Genomic DNA, 20752 nt, shown 5'->3' on the forward strand with positions numbered 1-20752 from the left:
TAAGAAATATATTTTTTTATTTAATTATTTTCAAAAAAGTTTAAGACAGTCATACACTCATACATCTGGACGAAGAAGAGCTTCGCTTTTACTTGAAACTGTGAAATAAATTTGTAAATACTATGGTTGGATTTGTAAATTGTAAATTTGTAATATTTTGAATAGTTTGTAATTTGTATACACCATATTATGTACAGTGAAATAAAGTATTTGAGTAAAAATATTCAAATATTTATTTTAAAATGTACCTAATTTAATAATTTTTTTATTTGGAAAATAAAAATTGCATAATGTTGTTAGTTACTTATTTAACAATAATTTACACAGTAAATAATTTTAAAAGTTTGGAAAATTATTTTTTCTAATACAATTTAAAAAAAATAAAAACGTTACCTCAAATGTATCTCAAAATAGGAATTAGTAATTTTTTAAAACCCAAACCATGATTACATAAAATTTACTAAAGCATAATATTATTGATTAAGCGAATATTCTCATGTTATTTTCAATATTTTTCAGATTTTGGAAACTATCCAGATAATTACTTAGACATTCGTTAATCTAATCATTTTAATGTAATCTATACAACATTTGCTATTGGTTAAACTATTTAATTCAGCACCTCTTAATCACCTATGACCTATGTCCATCCGCAAACAGCCATGCACAATACTTGCATATATACCCATACTTTTACAGAATCAGAAGAAATAAGCCCCTTATTAAATAATTATTGAGTAAATGAAGCTAACTAGTACCTATAAACTATATATATATTACATTATGCATCTAACAAAAGTTAAACTGCGATCTGCATAAATACATAATATTATTAATATTATAATAATTTGTCAAATATCCATCAATTTTTCGGTGTTCGTTATATACTTACATTAAACTATCACTATTCACCTCATATTTTATATTATTTTTCTTGCATGCTTTCATAAGTTTTTTCCTTTATTATAGACAACTATAATCTCATTTTTATTTTTATTAATGTCCCAACAGAAGGGTGATTTTCAGTAGCATATTTACGACAGAGTCACCGGAACGTCCACGTTTGGGAGGGGGCACAGGATCTATTACGTTAAAAAAAATACTGAACATTTTTTAAAATTTTAATTATGTTTATGTAAAAAATAATTTGATCTGAAATACGAAAAAATTGTAAATTGTTTTTCTAGTGAAATTTCTTAGCCCTTGAAATTTATATTGAGCTTAAAAATTAAAATTTGTGTGTATGAATGACAAATGTATAGTTAATCAATATAATATTTTTTTTATATTTAATTGTTGATGGCCTATCCTAAAGAGAAATTTTAAATTACCATAATTTTTTTAATTATGTATTATGTTGTAGCGGGTATAGTGGGTCATTGTTTAAATATACTTTGTTTAGAGTTTGAATTTGAAATATGCCAGTGCAAACACATTAGTCAAATAGTCAAATATCTAATATAAAAAAAAAATGTAATATAATTGGTTTTTATAAAAACACACAATAAAATAAAATATTAAATAAATTGCTAAAAAAATAATTAAATTATTTTAGTTTGAAAGGCAGACGCTTTAAATATAGGTAGTAATTTAGTACTTAGCCTATATTAATCACTGAGCCACAGCTTATAGTCCGTATGGCCGTATAGGTACAATATAACAAAATCTAATAAATTATAATCCGATAAATTCATTATAGTCACTCACACTTGTCGTCTTGTCGATAATGTAAACATTGTAAACGATAAGATACGTAATATTATGGTATGGCATCTCATTGTGAAACTCCCGGTTGAAATACCTACAATTATTATTATTTATTATATATTATTACATTCTACCTTTATTTCAGGTGCGTGTATGTATACAAGGCATCGATCTATGAACTCAGTTTGGCGAACTTTGTTAATATTATATATATTGTAATTAATATATATCAACAACAATTAAAAGCTCAACTTACAGAATTTTATTTGTTTTTTCAAAATGCTTGAAAATTATTTTAAATTTAAATTATACATTATTTACATTATTTTATATTATTTGAGTATTTGAGCTAATTTTATTAGAAATGAAAGTATAATGTACTTATTTTCGGAAAAACGGATACATTTGGATATTTTGACCAATAACCAATTTATAGATGTAGTTTTTATAAATTATTAATATTAAGTACATCAAGGAATTAGTCCTACTCTTTAGGTAACTAATCATGAGTAGGGTTACCATTTATGTTTGACAATAAAAAAGGACATTTTTTCAAGATCATGAAAATAATTAATAGGTACATTTTATTTTGTTTATCATGTACTCCTACTATAATGATAATATGATATACATGATATATCATTAAGTATAAATTATATTAAATTGTACACATTTATTAGTTGACATTTAGACTTGAGAAAATAGAATTTCTTCGTAATTGAGAAATAATCAAACCCGGATTGGGTCGACGAGCTACTGCGCTAAGCGCGGTGGGCAGCAAGATTATAATGATACAAGGGCCGCTTGCTAAAGTATTTAGCTAATATTATCGAACGGTAAAATTATTGTGCTTGGTAAGTTTCTAGGTCCCAATCCGGCCCTGGAAATAAATAACTAAATAAGTACTAACATTTTTATCATAATATGCTGTCTTATTTGTATAGTATTTATCAAATATTTTTAAATAATAAAAATAAAGAAAATCATGGCATAAATTATAATATTAATCAGGTATATTAGAGTTTAGGTACTTTACCAATATTAATATTTTTTTGTTTTTCTAATAATGTGATTATGACCATAATTTCGATCGTGAACATTGAGCATATTTATATAAATACCTATATACTGATATCAACATATCAAGGTAATTATTTAATAAATTCATATTTCATGAAAAACCCTGACATTTTCGAATATTGAAAAAAACCCCCAGTACGTTTTTATTTAAGCTTAAAAAGAGGACATGTCCGGGGAAAAGAGGACGTCTAGTAACCCTAATCATGAGGCTTTATATTTGGAATAGTTTTATAGTACCATAGTGCCCATAGTGGATACAAATTATTATTGCAAAATATGTAAAATGTAAGATTATATATAATATAGATTATAGATATTAAATCGTATTTCATTGAAATTTTGGGGGGCTATTATGATTTGCGTGTATGTACAGTGTGTATGCTCCGTGAGATATATTATATATAAAGGTGGAAAGGAATATACAAACCATTTTGGGGGGGCTATGATTGATTTTGAGTTGGCCTAGCCCCCCCCCCCCAATCGCGCTTATGTAAAGAAGGTAATATAATAGCAAATTATATAATAATAACATAATATCTTCTCTAAATTGCGGTCAATTGCTGGATTTAAAATAATACAATTATTATCATATAATTAATATAATAATTATCATTTAATTAGACAGTGTTACCCTTTAAGCAAAAATATAATTTTAGTATATATTATCTTTAAATTGTTCCGACTCTTTTGATCGATGTTCTTATCATTTTTCTGACGCCTGACACTTGAGTACTGATAAAAAATTTTAAAGATAAGTTTAGACCATCTGACCATCACCATACTATACTACTATAGTGGCTATTGAGTATTGAGTATTTACTGACGGTTTAAATATTTTAATCGTTTAATAATTCTAAATACGTTTTCAAGTCTTACCTCTAAAGCCATGGCAGGTAAAATGATCGATCTAAAAAATTTGAACGTGCAGCAATTAGCAAAAATGAAGGAACAAGTATACAAAGAAATTAGTTTAATACAAGACTCATTACAATCTTTGAAGATGGCACAAAAAAGGTACATTAGTTCACAAGAAGCGCTCGAAAGTGCCAAAGGACGACCATCAGGTACATCTATGATGATTCCTTTGACCAAGTCCATGTACGCTGCTGGACAATTAGCCAATCCTGAGCATGTGACAGTGTGCATAGGTGCTGGATATTTTTTGAAGCTCGAGATTAAAGACGCAATTCAATACTTTAAAAGACGTGTCAACTTCCTTGTGGAACGAATGGAAGGCATTCAACAGATTGGTTTGGAAAAACAGAAGCTACAGAATGTTGTTACTGAAGTACTAGAGATGAAATTACAACAAGCTCAAGCTGAAAATAAATAAATAACAGTTGTGCTAATTTACTTTAATTACTTTTACCTAACATTTAAATTATTTTAAGCTAAATGTTTTGTTTTTAATACCTATTAAATTAAACTAATCAAATGTTCGTTAAATATTTCCTATAAATGAATGGTACTGCTTCTTGTCCTTATCAAAGCATATATTTTGTATTGTATTGAGAATTCTTATTGTAAAAATATTAAAGATTGCCAATTAAAATTTAAATCAATTATTAATGGATCAAATATTTAAATATTTGTGTCAAAAAACATTTTTTAATATTTTAATTCAATGAAATATGATTCTGAGTATAGGGGTCTGTCAGCTTGTATCACTAAGTTTATTTAAGCCTTTTTTTAACAACTTAGCATTTATTATATTATTACTATTTAATTATTATAATAATATATTTTTATATCATATTATCATATTATATTATAATCTTTATTAACTTTTAAGTGAATATCACCTTACCATAAATCAGTATGAATAGAGTAGAGTCTAGTATAAAACTATAAATAGATAATATCAGAAAGTTTTAATGTACGTATGTATTTTAAAATGTCATTGGGTTTACTAAAGTTCATATGGTTCATAATATATGTAGAAATTAAGTCCCCACAAATAATATTTTTTATTAATCATAACAAAACAACATTGTTAAAACATTCAATTTTGTCTAAATTTAAACTTAAAATGTTTATAAAAAATAATTATATTTGTTTATTTTTTGATTCAGTATGAACTATTTTTGAGAAATATTGTTTACAATTTCAAATCTAAGCTATAAACATTTCAACTTTAAAATTCAAATGCATACAAATATAAATATGTTTATGTATTTTTTATAATTGTATACTATGAACTAATTGCATATGTAGGTCTTAAGTTAACTTAATAATTTGAATAATTTCCGATTATTAAAAAAAGTACTGAGAATTGTTCACTTTTCATCCCCGAAAATATCACATGTAGATTTAATTTTCTACCGGAAACCACGCGCAAAGTGTGATTGTAAATTTCATAAAAAATAATATCTGTCATGGTAAATTCCATAATCCATCCTCGTGTACTAGTACATAGAATTAATGTACACGGGAATCGGAGAATATCGGGAATACAGAATATTGTGTTAAAAAAATAATTTTCAATTGTGTAAAGAACATAGTTGGCTGGGTGGAACTGTTATGTACTGTGATCTATGAGTCATGGCAACACTGTATTTTGATCTGCTTGTAATTTTGTAATCTCGGCGTTTTGTCGTTTTTAGTGTTTTTTACCTCTATTTATTCAAAATATATTTTATGGTCTAAATGTCGACTTGTCGTAGTGTCGTATTGTCAATTATACTGTATAGTGTATATCGTCCGGTTGATATTTGCATATTAATTTAATCTTTTAACTATGGCCGGTACTTACTACTTACTGAAAAAAATAGTAAATAGTCAGTTGTCACTATAATTTAATAGTTCTGATTTACTCACCATTGGACACGGGACAGTTTTCATTAAGGCACTAATCCCAGTGAGCTGTCTCAAATTCTAAATCATCGTTCGACACTGATACCACAAAATAGAATAATTTTATTAGATTTTTTTTGCTGATATCTTGTAAGTTAATATTTTGTTTTTTCAAATTGTTGTTGTTGACATTTTATTACGTGTCAATTATTATTATTTAAATTATTAAATAAGTAAATAGTAACAACTATTTAACAAAGGATGGCCAATCGTACGGTAAAAGATGCAAAAACTATTCATGGGACAAATCCTCAATATTTAATTGAAAAGATCATACGGTCTCGTATTTATGACAACAAATTCTGGAAAGAAGAATGCTTTGCTCTGTCTGCTGAATTGCTGGTGGACAAAGCAATGTCAATGCGATTTATAGGAGGAGTATTTGGCGGTAATATAAAACCCACTCCTTTCTTGTGCTTGACATTAAAGATGTTGCAAATACAACCTGAAAAAGATATCATTGTGGAGTTCATAAAAAATGAAGAATTTAAATATGTCCGGGCACTAGGAGCGTTTTATATGCGCTTGACAGGCTCGTCAGTAGATTGTTACAAATATTTGGAACCATTGTTGGCTGACAGTCGTAAGTTAAGAAGACAAAATCGAGATGGCCAATTTGAGCTTATACATATTGATGAATTTATTGACTCACTGCTACGAGATGAACGTGTTTGTGATGTTATATTACCACGTATACAAAGCAGACACGTGCTAGAAGAAAACAATGAATTAGAACCCAAAGTGTCTATACTTGAAGAGGACATTGAAGAAGGTGTTGAATCATCAGATGAAGAAGAACCTACAGAGAAAAGAAGGGAAAAGGAAAATAGGAATAAACATTCTCCGACAAAAGAAAAAAGAAGAGACAGAGAGCGTGAAAAGAGGAATAGAGATAGAGATCGAAGAGATCGTGATAGGAACGATAGAAGAGATAGAGACCGACATAGAAGGAGTAGAAGTCATGATCGAGATCGAACAAAAAGACATAGATCTAGATCACCTTATAGAAAGTAAAACAACATTTTTATTTGTATACATGTATATTTTTTTTAACAAATAAATAATTTTAATTCAATCAAAATAATCTTCTATGTCAATATTAGGATCTAACAAATCTTCCATTAAATTAGTTACATCAATTTGGTTCAATATTAAATTTTCACACATTTCTTCAAGATCAGTATCTCCAATAAGCATTGCTCCAACAACTCTTCCGTTTTTTAATACTAATTTAATATATTCTTGACCATTAGTTACACGAACCAATAGCTCACAATCTTGCTTGTCCAATCCTTGTGCATTATATAAACCTAATAAAATAACTTTGAATCCAAAAAATGATGTTACATGTGTAAATAATTCAAAACAAAAGTCTTGCAATAATGTTTCTTTAATATGTATAGAATGCATGCATTTGGCAGCATACATTCCCATTTGTCTTGCTTGAGTCCATAGTCTCATTTGAAACCAATGTTCAGAATTCCAATCTACAGTACATACATCACCGGCTGCAAATATATCAGGCAGATTTGTTTCCATTTTCCAATCTACTTTAATACCACCATCACTAGCAATATCAATACTTCTACCATCTCTTATATGAAAATTACTATTTGGCATTACTCCAGTAGCAGATATGACAAAATTACATTCATACACTTTACCATTTGTTAATTCTATCTTAACTAAATCCTTTTTAGAAATATTTTTGATTTCAGTCTTATATTCAATAATTACATTTTTACTAATATGGTTTCCAAACATTGCTCCACAGTGCCAGTCAGGACCTAAAGCAGCTCCAGAGGTACGTTCTCCACAATATCTAAATCTTTTTATTACTTTGTCGCTCGATTGCTGAGTGTTAAGGTAGTTACTAAAAAATTCTGCTGCTCCGGCATCCAGAAAATGTGAACTAATGTGTTCATCTCTAATAACCCAAATTATTTCGATACCATTTAACTTATAAACCAAATCAGTTGCAATACCTCCATTACCAACAATTAATACTCTATTAGCAGCACCAATAATTGATTGAAAATACTCCACGGAATGTGTATCACGCAATCCAATAACATAATCTTTGTCATCCAACAATTTTGGAGTGGCACCTGTACATAAGCACAATTTTTTATACTTGATTTCCTGATGATTTACAGTATAAATTATATGTTCTATTGAGTTGATTGCTATTACTTTATCTATTATGTATTCTGTATTATCAATGCATTGGAGATTCCTATCTTCGACTTTAAATCCTGCAGCAATTTTAGTGTGAAACTTAATATCAGTGACCACTTTAACAATTGGTGATTCTGAAATTAAAAGTACTGACTCTGTTGTATATAATTTCAAAGCTTCAACACAACTTATACCAGCTATACCTCCACCAATCACAACATAGGTCGAATAGATTTGTTGGTTCCGACTCATTATGCGATCTTTTATGATAATAATTATAATTATAGTTACTCACATTCCATATCCATATTCTCAATTATGATTTATTTATTACATATTATATTTTACTTATAATAAATTATCAAAATATTTTGAAAATAACATTTTAAATTATGAAAATTTCTAACTAGTGATAACACTATCAATTGTTATAGAAAAAATGGAGAGATTAATAAAAAATGGATAAATAAAAAACAATAACATTTTAATTTTTTTGTATAAATACAATAAATAATAGCATCATAGCGCATACTACATAGTATAACAAAATAATTTAATAAATAATAAAAAATAAACCATGGTATTCGAATATTTTATAACTATATACAACTATTATCTTGGTTCTTGGTAATATTTTATATCAATGATAATTATTTATTTAAAATTAATATTTTCACAGATGAAATCATTTGAGTTCATACAGTTACAAATAATATTGAAAAAGTCTAACTGTAAAATTTAATAACTTAATAGTATAATATTAAATTCTTTATTTTTAATTTTACACATAACATATTTTTTCAACTAAAATAAAGAACAATGATATAGAGGAACTTAAAAAGTTGAAAAAGTATAATTATTATTTAAAATTCTTAAGAATAATTTAAGATAGGTACCTATTATTTATTAATATATTGATATTATCACAAATTCTGGATTCAATTTCATACAATGACTAATATTAAAACATGGGAATATTAAATATAAACAATGAATCCTCTTCTTTTTTCATCCATTGTGTTAATTTAGTTACTGCATTTGTTGCACATTCTTTAGAAACTAATGGTTCAAAACTCATATATAGTTCAACATCTTCAGTTGCCTAGAACAATGTTAAATTACTCATAAAATTTAACATCTAATATAATTTTTTAAATAACATAAGCATATTATCCATAATTTGCATACCCAAGCGAGCATAGTTTCAGCTGTTAGTTGTTGAAAAATCACTTTTAATGTACGCCCTGGGAAATTAATTTGGCTGATTAATGAACAATAAACAGACATGAGGTTTTGTTGTAAATCGTTGGTATTATATGGAGATGTAAATGGAGGGCACCAGTGTTGTGAGCGGTTTTTGTTTTTGTACAAAAGATGTCGCAATCCTGTAATATTTGCCCGTGCTAAACTAACAGGTTGGCGAATAATTGCCTCGTTAATTGCATGGAGACAATCATTGCAACGCATTTTCTGTTATAAAAATATAATATATTTAATTATTATGTGAAAAAAAGTTTTTAATACAGTCTAGTAGTTATAAATTGGAGCAAGGGAAGTATTGAAAAATTAAGTAAATAAAACTAACTTCTGTAATTTTTCTTTTGGCATCGGAAAGTGTAAAAAAAAGATTATGATCAATTGTTAACAAAACTAAACATGCTTGACAATCTTCTGCCAAATATGATATATGAGCGTGCATGTAACCACTGAAAAAGTTATGAACACAATTAAAATCATGAGATTTTGGCTTATAGTTTTTAAAACATTTAAGGAATACTTTACCTAGAATCAAATGTCGGTAAACAAATGGGTGTCCAACTCTCTGCTGTTTTAAATGATTCTGTTGAATTAATTAGGTTTAATATCAGGTGAATATCAGATACATGCAGCGAGTATTTTTTCATACGTACAATTGATATAACATGTTTTTGAGCAATCAATAAACCAAATACTAAATTCTAAAAATATTAAACATTTATTAATATTGAATAAAATTATTTAAAATATAATATCATTATTTTTGTACTTTTATTTTACTGCATTGTGTCAATATGGTTTGTGTTATTTTATCTCTGCTACTAGATGGCATTTGTAGACAACTAATAGAATCTAATAAAAATCCTGGATCATTCTCAGTAAACGTTATAAGTTTGTCTATTAATCTTTCAGATCCGCTCATTAATCGCCGCAAATCAAAATTAGTTCTATTGTGGAAAATTTTTTTTAACTGGGTTAAAGTCAAAGTACTAATTATATTGTTATACACATATCTATAAGCAAAAATAACAAAGCACATATTAATCCAACATTTAGTTTTAGATTTATTTAAATTATATTATAAATTACGTTAGTTGTTTTTTAATTTGGTCATAAGGCTCAGAAGATTGGGAAACACCGACCAGTATAAGAGGATCTTTATTTAAAAACACTATTCGAGTCTGACCGCAACAAATCGACTGTAACGTGTCATTTGAATCTTGAGTCACTGACACTAATGCTATCATTAAACCAAAAAGGGAGGCCATTTGATTTTCATTTCCAAACCTATACAATACATAAAAAGTATATAAGTAAAATTATTGAAAATTTAATTTTTGTGGTACAAATGCAATTCACCGAAACCAAACATTTACAATATATATATATATTCATGTTTTATTAATACGCTGAACTACCAAATAAAAAACAGCTCAGAAATTGCATTTGTTCTATTCTTGCTTACTAATAATATTATATTTACCGTGTGTATATAGGTTTACCAGCTGTACTCAAAACAAATATATGTTTATTTTTTTCTTTAAGTTGATCAAATAAAATTTCATAAGAACTTCCCTGTTCTGAAGTACTTGGTACAGGTTCATTTTCAGTAACAGATTTACTAATTACTTGATCATGTATAGTAATATCATTTATATCAGAAATCAGTGTGGTTGTGTCAGTTTCTTGAGTTTTCTCCATATCATATCCTAAAAGAAAAAATTTTATAAATCTCACAAATAAAAAATTGTGAAGAATATATTATATCATAACATGACTATTAGAAAACTAATTTTGTAGCTTATATGTCATACCTAGGTAATTAAAATCCAATGAATGTGCAAATGCTTAATGGTTTAATACAAATGAAATAACTAGATTCAGTAATAAAACTAATGTGGGCGATGGTAAATAATTTTGCTGGCAATTTTGGTACCTATTCTACTTTAAAACATAAATAAAAACCAATTTCAATCCTTACAAAACTGATCAATCACAAGCAACATATAAAACATAATATTTATACGAGTTGCAATAATTTAACACAAATAGCAAGCAGCACTGTCAGATGACGTTTCCAATGATACATGACACAAAGTTCAACATCGACAACATTCTTCAATCATCACTATTAGTGGCTATGACGGAAAGTCAGCAGACATCACTAACAGCAAAATTCATCATTATTCCATAATGTTAAGTCAGAATCAGAAATCAGAATATTAGTACAACTATCGTGATAACATTATTGTTTTCAATCGGTGGTGATAATGAGTCGTGATAATGAAAATAACAAGATAAACACTTCACCCGCCCCAATACTCATGACCTGCTCCGGACGCATATTACCAGTCTACACATGAAATAAAACCCATGAATGAATCCGCATCCTATGATTGGTCTATACATTACATTTGGAGCGAAAATCAAAGCGTTATCTATTTACGATTAAATTTTCATAATATTTTGACATTTTTAAAGTTATAGACAATTGAAATTTTCGATTTTCTTGTTTTTTTTTGCAATCCAAAATTTTTAAACATTTTTTAAAATGTAATACAGGGTTTATTATGAATTGTAATTATCGTAGGAAAAAAAATCAAAAATCTCTAGTCACAATTTTTGTTTAAAAGCATTTAAAGTTCAAATGTTTACAAAATATATCAAAATCGCGAAAATTCACAAGGAATTTTGAAGTTGAAAATTCATAAAATTTTTGTAATTTGTACCTAAGTTTAAAAAACCCAATACATTGTGGTTATCCATAAATTTTCCTTCAGGTAACTGTAAAAAAAAAATTCCAGAATTAATATAGAAAAAATTTTATGAACGTATGAAATGAAAATTTTTTTCGAAATCAAGTAAAATAACAATATATTACAATTTAAATATAGGTAATAATATAATTTATCCTATTAATTATCATTGACTGATAAATCATCTCCGTTCAAAATCGTTTTTCGTATACAATGATACCTGTCATTGTATTAAAATTTAACACATCTGTTATAGTTACTAGTGACCTACTCTCCGTCTATTATACAGCAGAGCGATACTCACTTGCCCACCTTTTTTTTTGTTATTTTTCTTAAAGCTATATACTTAAGCAATTTTTTTCTAATTTATATACCTATATTTTGTTTTTTGAAATAAGCTACGTTTGGCAACTTTTGTATCAAAATGTATCATTTGTATCAGCTACTGATAAATTTTTTTCTTAATACATTTTGTTCTTTTTTTATATAACAAATTTTGCGCCACTGAGCCATCTGATTTTTTTCCATACATTTAATTATTTTGAAATTTAAAATGTATTTTTCTGCGTGAGTCAATTAGCCACGTTTTTTTTATATGTAATAAATTTTAATACAATTTCTCTAATTATACAAAAAAATATTGTTTTTTTATTTTTATATTGTCAAGGAATCTTGTCGGCAAAGGATATAATACTTAAATTATGTTATTTAATTAACGAAATAATAAAATAATAATATTTATTTATACTTAAAAGAAGATTTGTTTGTACATTGTACAAATAGAGTTACATGAACAAAACAATAATAGTTATTTTAGGCCGTATATAGGCTTTAGGTGTTTAGGTAAATGCATCTATGATACCCCATAGCGTATAGTATCATATATGATACTAATACTCTATGAATTATCTGTTAAATTTTTTTTTAGCTCAAAAACTGTATAAATTCTATATGACAAAAAAAACAATTTTAAACTCTATTAAGAACACTATTATTTATAATATTATAATTGGATCAGAGGCGTAGCCTAGAATTTTTTATGGGGTCACGGGGAGGGGGGCTAATTACTTTTTACTTGGGTTATTGAAAATGGGGGGGCTATAGCCCCTACCCTTGGCTATGCCATTGAATTTGATTAATATTAAATTATAAATATTGCAAAATATTAGTAAAATAAGACTCTGGGGAGTGGGGAGGATCTATCCACCTCATCACCATTTAATTATGCTCTTGTGCTATGAAATGTAATCACTAATCAAATATCAAATTGTGTGTAATCATATTACAAGTACCTAAACCATATTAAGTTAATAATAAGTCGCTAATAATTTAAATTTCCGCTCCAGATGTAAAAATCAGTCATATAAACGGTTTTATTGGATGTGCAGAATGGTAATATGCGCCCCGCAGACATCACACCTGTATATATTGTCAAAATTGTCTCCATATAACATGGTCAATTTTCATTTAGTAGAACCAATTTTGTGTGTTTAGCTTAAATAGTAGAATGTAATGGCCCATTATCAAGTAAGAACATTGTACGTGTTCTCTGTTCTCTCGACGGCTTTGTAATTTTTAAGCAATTTTTGGTGAGGGGTATTTAAAATATTAATATTTAAAAATGCCTATAATTTGCTAATAGATTATTTTACTCTAATATTTAAGTTATACACACATACAAGTATATCGTTAGTTATAGATAGTTATGTTGCATGGAAATTTGCCATGTACGTTTGTTAATGGGAGACAACACGTGCGAACGTGGCTTCCTCTTAAAAGCACTTATATGATAGATAATAAACTAGACCGGTATAGTTGCGTCAGTACCATCAAGCACGTAAATAGGTGCTTATAATTTTTTTTTGGGGGGGGATTAATCTTTTTTAGAATAATTGAGGATTAAAAAATGTTTTTTTTATTAATAATTAGTTATTACAATACGATCTTTGTAGGGGGAGGGCGATCACTCCTACCACCCCTCTCCTTAAATTACGTACCCGAGTATGACAATACATGCGAGCAGTATTATTATGTAATATAATATTATAAATAATATACGTCGAATCCAGGGTTTTCCTTATTCGTATCTCCGCCACCGTTCCAATCTATTTGGCACCAACTGTTAATAAAATACAAAACTACAAAAGTTTTTTTTATTGCCAAGTCAAACTAGTCAAACTTAATATACATATACCATATACCTATTACCTATACTATATATTACAAGGAGCACATCACAAAAATCTGTCTAATACAATAATTGCAATACTTACTGACCTACTATAGGTCTGTATCATATTTGATTCATTAGTATAAATTTAAAACACAATTACACAAATCAAATACGATAAAAAAATTTAGTTAACAGTTTAATATACTTTACTGCAAGAATAATTTGTTTAAACTAAAATTATATTAAATGAAAACTTTTGTAATTTATATCATAGTTGTATACAAATATTTTACATCGCTGAACTCTTTTATATTTAAAATCAATTAAATAATTGTTTAAATTAATACACAACACAAAACTATTATTTAATAATTGAAAAAATATTAATATACCTATATTTATTATATCGTGCATTTTAAATTTTGAAACAAACTTCTGAATCATTAAACAATGTATCGAGTTCTAACTTTCTAGTGTATATTATAGCACTTTTTAATTAACTTTTAATTACTTTTTAATAAAAATAAATATATATTTTTTGATCATATGAACATTTTGAAAATCATGTTTATTCATTCAACTCTAGCTTTTGGATCCATCTTAGCTTCTTCTTCATAAACCAGACGATGGTCTCTTACATTATAATGTGGTTTATTTTTTTTTATTGACTGTATCTTCATTAAAATGTATTCTAACTACATTAGATCAGAGGTTTAGGTATTTCAAACATTGAATCGTAACCCTCGACCACCTGTTTTTTTCTAGGGCTTGTGAGGCAATTGCTTTAAGTGCTTCATCGCCGATGAAACGGCGATCATTTTACGGATGAACGTAAATGTTAATTCAATCTTATCTAAGCTGAATAGTAATTTTAATTGATTGACTGTATTATTTTCTGATTCAGTAAGAATTCGTACAAGCAAGTTTAAATTTAATAAATGAAATGGGACCTAAACTGGAAACCTTGCTATAAATTGGTATCAATCCAAATTGAATTAAATCTCTTGGTTCAACTTTTTTTAATAACTCGTCTCGTTCAAAATTTTCCTTTTCAATATCAGCATATCTATATTATAAAACTGTTGAAGCAACAAAATCGGCTTTAGAAACTTCTCTACTATTCACCAATGCACTATCAATTTCTGCTCCAATCCTAGACAGTCATTTGGTTTGTCCTTCGACTCATAAGTGTATCAAGTCCAATAAATGCACCAGAAGCAACAAATAAGATATTAGTAATATCAACTTGTACCGTTTTGTTTTTTTATTTTTTGGTATTTTTTTCTGGTACATTAATAACAATTAACAGTTGCTTCTAACATTTTCAACATCCCCTGTTGGACTACTTCCCCTCCAACATCCTTCAATTGATTAATATCGGGCACCCATTTTATCAATTTCATCCAAGAAAACAATTCTAGTTTGAGCTTTTTTAGTATCATTAGTTAGTTTTTTTTTTTTTAGTGGTTTGTAAGAGTTTCCCAATTATACTTTCAATACCTGAAAGTATATTATATATACTTTCTTTGTTAGATCTTTGATAGCATTAGTATGCATTACATTCGTCACGTTCTGAGTTTCTGACATTTATTATAAAGACAATTGAGTAAATTTACTTTATCGTGGACACATTCTTTCTTTCAGAAATTCGGTCTTATCCACGGCAGACTTCTATACTAGTGTAGTATAGAAGTCTGTGGTTTTATCAAGTCTACATAGAATTTCTTTTCTCATTTTTCGGACAACTATATACAAATACAACTGCTACATACAGTAATATATTACTCAATGAACTTACTGCTACAATCCACGATTTAAGATATCTACCTTTTTTAGCGTCGTCTGTTATCACCAGTTTGCAGTCTAGTTATCTGTGCTAAATAGTAAATAATATGTTGGTTTTCTATGGAGATAAACGAGACCATAGAAAATAGATACCATCGCACGCGCAAATGGGCGTTGGTCCACGATGCGCACGCGCATTTTCTTGTTAATTTGTTTTCTTATCAGAAAAGCGTATTCGTCGAGATTGATTGATAAACAAATATTCGGTCCGCAAAACGTCCCAGTCCCGGGTCGTGGTTCCTTCAGATATACATTTTTTTAATTTCGGAATTATTGCAGTACAGTACAGACAGCGTAATTATTTTTGTAGATGTTAAAAGTGAGACAATTAGTAAACCTAAATTTTACGGTTGTTTGTTGAATTCGGCTGCCAAATCGGTTGACACGATTTCCGAATTCCAAACAACACTTTTCGTTCATGGCTATGACTCTAGGAAAGGATAACATGGGGTAAGTATATATATTTATTTGTTTTATCATATTTGTTTGTGTATCATTGTTTTATTACGGAATTGAAATTTGTACAATAGAGAGCAGCCAATATTTACATGCAAGGCCCATGTATTCCACATAGATCCCAAGACAAAAAAATCATGGATATCAGCATCCACAGTGGCTGTCAATGTTTCATTCTTTTTCGACTCCCACCGAGCATTGTATCGCATCATTAGTGTAGAAGGAAGCAAGGTATGTATTAATGTTTACAAAATTGAAAGTAAACCATTATTAACATATTTCTTAATATTGACATATTTTAGGCTGTCATAAACAGTACAATAACACCGAATATGTCCTTCACTAAAACATCACAAAAATTTGGTCAATGGACTGACAATAGGGCCAATACTGTGTATGGTCTTGGGTTTTCTTCCGAACAAGAATTAAATAAAGTATTTATTAAAAAAAAAAATCAATATCTATATGTTTGTCTCATTTATCAACTATAAATAATAAATATCAACTAAATATTTTATTAGTTTATACACAAGTTCGAAGAAGTAAAAGAAAAAACAAGACAATCAGCAGTAAGTGGACCACAGCAGATCCAACAAGCGTTTATGAGTTCAACAACACCAATTACAAGTGCTAATGCTAGTCCTGTTACTACACGTATTAGTCAGTCATCTGATGGTCAAAGTATTATTGAACCTCCCAACATGACACCCACTGATCCAAATACTACTCCAGAAGATACTAATTCAACTGAACAAATGATTAACCAAATGTCTAAAACTATGATTTCCAATGCTAATCATGTAATGAAAAATAATACTAAACATTTTATAAAATTATTTTACACTATAAATTTGTATTTTATATTTAGGCTGCAGAAAGTCCAAAACACCAAGGAAGCAATGATGGACGCATGAGTGGTGGAAATTCAATGTTACCTGAATCTCAATTAAAATATGAAAATGAAAGATTAAAATTAGCTTTAACTCATAGGTAAAATTACCATTACTAATTCAAAATTAAAAAAAAATTTTTTTTTCAAAATTCATTATGTTCTATTTTTTATTGAACAGTTCAGCAAATGCAAAAAAATGGGAAATTGAACTTCAGACACTAAAAAACAATAACTTAAGATTAACCAATGCATTGCAAGAGAGCACAGCAAATGTAGATGAGTGGAAACGTCAGTTGCAATCTTATAAAGAGGAAAATCAACGATTGAAAACTAGATATCTTGACGCTGAAGTAGCCAAAGGTAAATTGATGCTGAAAAATTAATAATTGTATTATAATATTTTGAAAGTTTAACGATGTTTTCTGATTATCAATAGGAGGGTCAGAAGTTGCTTCAGAATTAAGGAATGAATTAACTAATTTACGCTTGAAAGTTGAAAATCTTGATAGTGAGTTAAAGACTAAAAATGAAGAAATCCAAAAGATGACTATGAATAGAATGCCACTTGAAGAAAAATGCAAGGTAATAAATAAAAAAATTAAATTACATAAATAATGAAAAGAAAAAAATGTGATTGTTAAATTCAATAATTTTGTATCCTTTTTAGGTTCTTAGCCAAGAAAATGCTGAACTTCAAGCTGCAGTTAGCCTAGCACAAGCACAATTGGAAACAGCTTTAGCAGCACAAGAATCACAACGGCGTGTTATAGATACACTTAACAATAGCCTATTTGTACGCATACAAGAATTAGCTGCAATACATAGGGAAATGACAACTGCTATACAAACCTAAGGTATAATGATTTGTGAATAATAAAATGACAATTGGTTGTAGAAATCGTAATTTAAAATTTTATCCATTTTTTTAAATCACATAATTATATCGTTTTTATTTATATTATTTTATTCATAAGAAAATCAATGAAAAATATAAGTTTAAGAAAAAGGCAAGTTTATCTAGTTAACAAATGTACATAATATCTTTTGCAAATTTTGCAAATTTATAACTATTCAATTTTTAATTTCTTGTATGTTTGTGATTTGTGATTGAATAAGATTTAGAAATAAATTATATATAATTTTGTATTATCTTAAAATAAATTAATGAAACTAGAATACTTTCAAAGTAATAATTAGTGTTTGGAAGTTATAGGAGGTAAATTAATAAGTATGCAAACAAAGTATGTCAAGTATGCAAAATTAAGTATTCAAAATTTAAAAAGAAGGTAACTTATTAATTGATAGTTTATTTATATATATTGCATACTAAAAACTTCTTTGGTATTAATGAAATGTGGAAATAACAAAAATAAGGATGTGTTTTTATAGCTAAAAACTAATAACAAACCTGATACCTTAACAAAAATATAGCATTATCATAAAGTTTTGTAATTGTAAACAAATTCACTTTATGTTAACTTAAATAAATCTTTTAAAAACAAAGAATGTTAATATGCATATAAATAAAGAAATGTAAATGTAAATTTTTTGTTTTTAATACGTCATATAGAATGGACTTCCTACTTGATCTGCTCTAATGCAGGCATGTATATAAAATTATGTAACTCCTACAACTTCCAATCCCTAGTTAAATTATCCAATTAAATACAATTGAATTGCATGTCTCATTTCTTCAGAAATAACTTGTTTAATGAGTTACTTTTAGTGATGCGAAATACTTTTATTTGATGCATTGATTGAGCCAAACAGTACCAACTTTGATATTTTATCATTAAATGTTTTTTTTTTTTTTTGTAAGCCTAAAATTGCACTTATGATTGATCTAAAATAATTTTAAACATATGTTCAAATTATTGTTAAGACTTTAATTTCTCCTAAAAACATTTTAATTTAAATTAAATATTAATATTATTTTATAAATCTAAAAATGTATCGAGTATCAAATAAAATAGAATCAATTCTTTGATATCACCCATCTCTAGTTCCTTTGCCATTATAACACTAAATATAATTTTGGGATATATGAGAATAATATTGTTAATTTACATTTATAGTGCTTAACAAACATTTTTATATGCAATTTACTTATTAAGATTTAAGAGCTTATCAAATAACTCGGCCTAAAATGGAAAAAGTATTACAAATATTATTTTATTTATTTTTAAAATGTATTATCAAAAGTATTATATTAAGTTTAATTATTTCCTCTCCATATTACAAATGTATCATCAATTTTTTTTATTATTTGTTTGTTTTGATACTTAAAAAAATATAATTTTTTATTTTTATTGGTAAAAATTTTAACTAAAGAAATATTGGTTGCTTACTGCTATATAATAAATGTGATATATTATTGTTTTTTTAGTCATCTTGATTTTTTTTTTTTTATATATACATTTATAATTATTAAAACTATTTGATGTTAACAAATAATTATTGAAATTGATTTTCTTTGACAAAGAAACAACTCATTTTTCTAATTTACATTTTTACCATGCATTTTTTAAAATATTTTCACTGTTGTTTACTTCATTAATTATATAAATAGGTTTCAAATTAAATTACAGTAAAATAAGTTTTAGCTATAAATTATAAAATTATTTTTTACACTACTACATACTATTAGTTTTTTTGACTGAATTCATTTATTTTTTCATTTTATTGTATACATATGTAAAATAAATACTTATTTATTTTCTAATTAATAACAATTTTAATATAAATGCCTAAATTATTAATTTTAAACATTTGGCTTCCTTGTGGTTTAAAATATTTTAGCAATATTAAATTGAATAGTTTCAATTGTTTTACTGTAGAATATTATTAAGCTTAATAATAATTTATTTATTTATAATTTAATGTGATAAATTATAATATTGTGTTTACAATTTATGTTATAAGTCAAAAATGATATGAATCATAAGAAAGGTAACAATAAGCTTTTAGAAAATTGTAATATTCATAGATAAATGTATTATTTGTATATTTAATTTTTTTTTAAAATTATATTGCATTAGAGTATATTTTATTGTGTATACTTTGATTATAGTGTTCATTTATAAAAAATGATCAAATTATATTCGAATAAAATATTTATTTTTTATTATGACCCATAAAAGGCTGACAATTTTGATCTGACATGTGAATTTGTAAAAAATAAAATTCAACTAGTGATAAAGGCGATGTTGAGTTGTACGAAGCCACAAGTTATTATTGAATAGTAAAACAATTTTTTTTTCATCCTGGGAATTGTTATTTTGTTTTATTCATTGTATTTTTATTTTTATCTATCAGATTCAACTTACCTAAAATATCTTATGCTAATATTTGAAAAAATATATTTTAGATAAATAATACATTCAATAACTCATTATATCATCAAGCTTTTTGTTAATATTTTAATTTAAGTTTTATAGTAATATTAATTGCATGTGCGTGCCAATTACACCTGTTATTTTAATTTATACATTTAATATGTTTATTATATTCCTAATTAATTATGTATTCATAACTGAATAATTCTAATTAATTTTA

At 26.9% G+C, this 20752-nt stretch overlaps 5 protein-coding genes across 6 annotated transcripts; 3 read left to right on the forward strand and 2 right to left on the reverse strand.

Annotated features, from left to right (window-relative positions):
- Window positions 1-3548: 3548 nt before the first annotated feature.
- On the forward strand, window positions 3549-4354 carry LOC113548692 (prefoldin subunit 5). The gene has a single exon (XM_026949707.1). It carries the CDS (start codon window positions 3674-3676, stop codon window positions 4118-4120), a length of 447 nt encoding a protein of 148 aa, XP_026805508.1. The 5' UTR covers window positions 3549-3673; the 3' UTR covers window positions 4121-4354.
- Window positions 4355-5364: 1010 nt separating this feature from the next.
- Window positions 5365-6720, forward strand: LOC113549177 (pre-mRNA-splicing factor 38). The gene has a single exon (XM_026950358.1). It carries the CDS (start codon window positions 5842-5844, stop codon window positions 6652-6654), a length of 813 nt encoding a protein of 270 aa, XP_026806159.1. The 5' UTR covers window positions 5365-5841; the 3' UTR covers window positions 6655-6720.
- On the reverse strand, window positions 6670-8184 carry LOC113549176 (pyridine nucleotide-disulfide oxidoreductase domain-containing protein 1). Its single transcript, XM_026950357.1, has one exon. The coding sequence runs from the start codon at window positions 8068-8070 to the stop codon at window positions 6712-6714; it is 1359 nt and encodes a 452-aa protein (XP_026806158.1). The 5' UTR covers window positions 8071-8184; the 3' UTR covers window positions 6670-6711.
- A 486-nt stretch (window positions 8185-8670) lies between these two features.
- Window positions 8671-11300, reverse strand: LOC113548268 (protein SAND). Of its 2 annotated transcripts, none has more exons than XM_026949066.1 (8): window positions 11057-11300; window positions 10559-10784; window positions 10165-10362; window positions 9845-10088; window positions 9601-9776; window positions 9404-9524; window positions 9007-9288; window positions 8671-8920 (listed from the first exon to the last, which is right to left on the reverse strand). In XM_026949066.1, the coding sequence occupies exons 2-8, from the start codon at window positions 10774-10776 to the stop codon at window positions 8780-8782; spliced, it is 1380 nt and encodes a 459-aa protein (XP_026804867.1). In that variant the 5' UTR covers window positions 10777-10784; window positions 11057-11300; the 3' UTR covers window positions 8671-8779. The 2 variants fall into 2 exon arrangements, with proteins under 2 accessions (XP_026804867.1, XP_026804866.1); XM_026949065.1 differs by having other exon boundaries at window positions 10890-11300.
- A 4701-nt stretch (window positions 11301-16001) lies between these two features.
- LOC113560791 (homer protein homolog 2) lies at window positions 16002-19420 on the forward strand. Its single transcript, XM_026966858.1, has 8 exons — window positions 16002-16299; window positions 16380-16536; window positions 16608-16739; window positions 16827-17105; window positions 17174-17295; window positions 17376-17557; window positions 17634-17779; window positions 17865-19420. The coding sequence occupies exons 1-8, from the start codon at window positions 16268-16270 to the stop codon at window positions 18048-18050; spliced, it is 1236 nt and encodes a 411-aa protein (XP_026822659.1). The 5' UTR covers window positions 16002-16267; the 3' UTR covers window positions 18051-19420.
- The last annotated feature ends 1332 nt before the right edge of the window (window positions 19421-20752 follow it).

Source organism: Rhopalosiphum maidis, chromosome 1, assembly GCF_003676215.2.
Source record: "Rhopalosiphum maidis isolate BTI-1 chromosome 1, ASM367621v3, whole genome shotgun sequence".
In the NCBI taxonomy this organism is placed as follows: domain Eukaryota; kingdom Metazoa; phylum Arthropoda; class Insecta; order Hemiptera; family Aphididae; genus Rhopalosiphum; species Rhopalosiphum maidis.

Bases quoted from the DNA above. Each gene is read 5' to 3' on its own strand.
- LOC113548692 (XM_026949707.1), top strand. From the start codon at position 3,674: ATGGCAGGTAAAATGATCGATCTAAAAAATTTGAACGTGCAGCAATTA.
- LOC113549177 (XM_026950358.1), top strand. From the start codon at position 5,842: ATGGCCAATCGTACGGTAAAAGATGCAAAAACTATTCATGGGACAAAT.
- LOC113549176 (XM_026950357.1), bottom strand. From the start codon at position 8,070: ATGAGTCGGAACCAACAAATCTATTCGACCTATGTTGTGATTGGTGGA.
- LOC113548268 (XM_026949066.1), bottom strand. From the start codon at position 10,776: ATGGAGAAAACTCAAGAAACTGACACAACCACACTGATTTCTGATATA. The intron at 10,089-10,164 runs GTAATTTATAAT...TTTTGCTTATAG, and splicing joins CAAATTAAAAAACAACTAAC to ATATGTGTATAACAATATAA. The intron at 9,525-9,600 runs GTAAAGTATTCC...TAACTTTTTCAG, and splicing joins TTACCGACATTTGATTCTAG to TGGTTACATGCACGCTCATA.
- LOC113560791 (XM_026966858.1), top strand. From the start codon at position 16,268: ATGGCTATGACTCTAGGAAAGGATAACATGGG. The intron at 16,537-16,607 runs GTATGTATTAAT...GACATATTTTAG, and splicing joins TTAGTGTAGAAGGAAGCAAG to GCTGTCATAAACAGTACAAT. The intron at 16,740-16,826 runs GTATTTATTAAA...ATATTTTATTAG, and splicing joins CCGAACAAGAATTAAATAAA to TTTATACACAAGTTCGAAGA.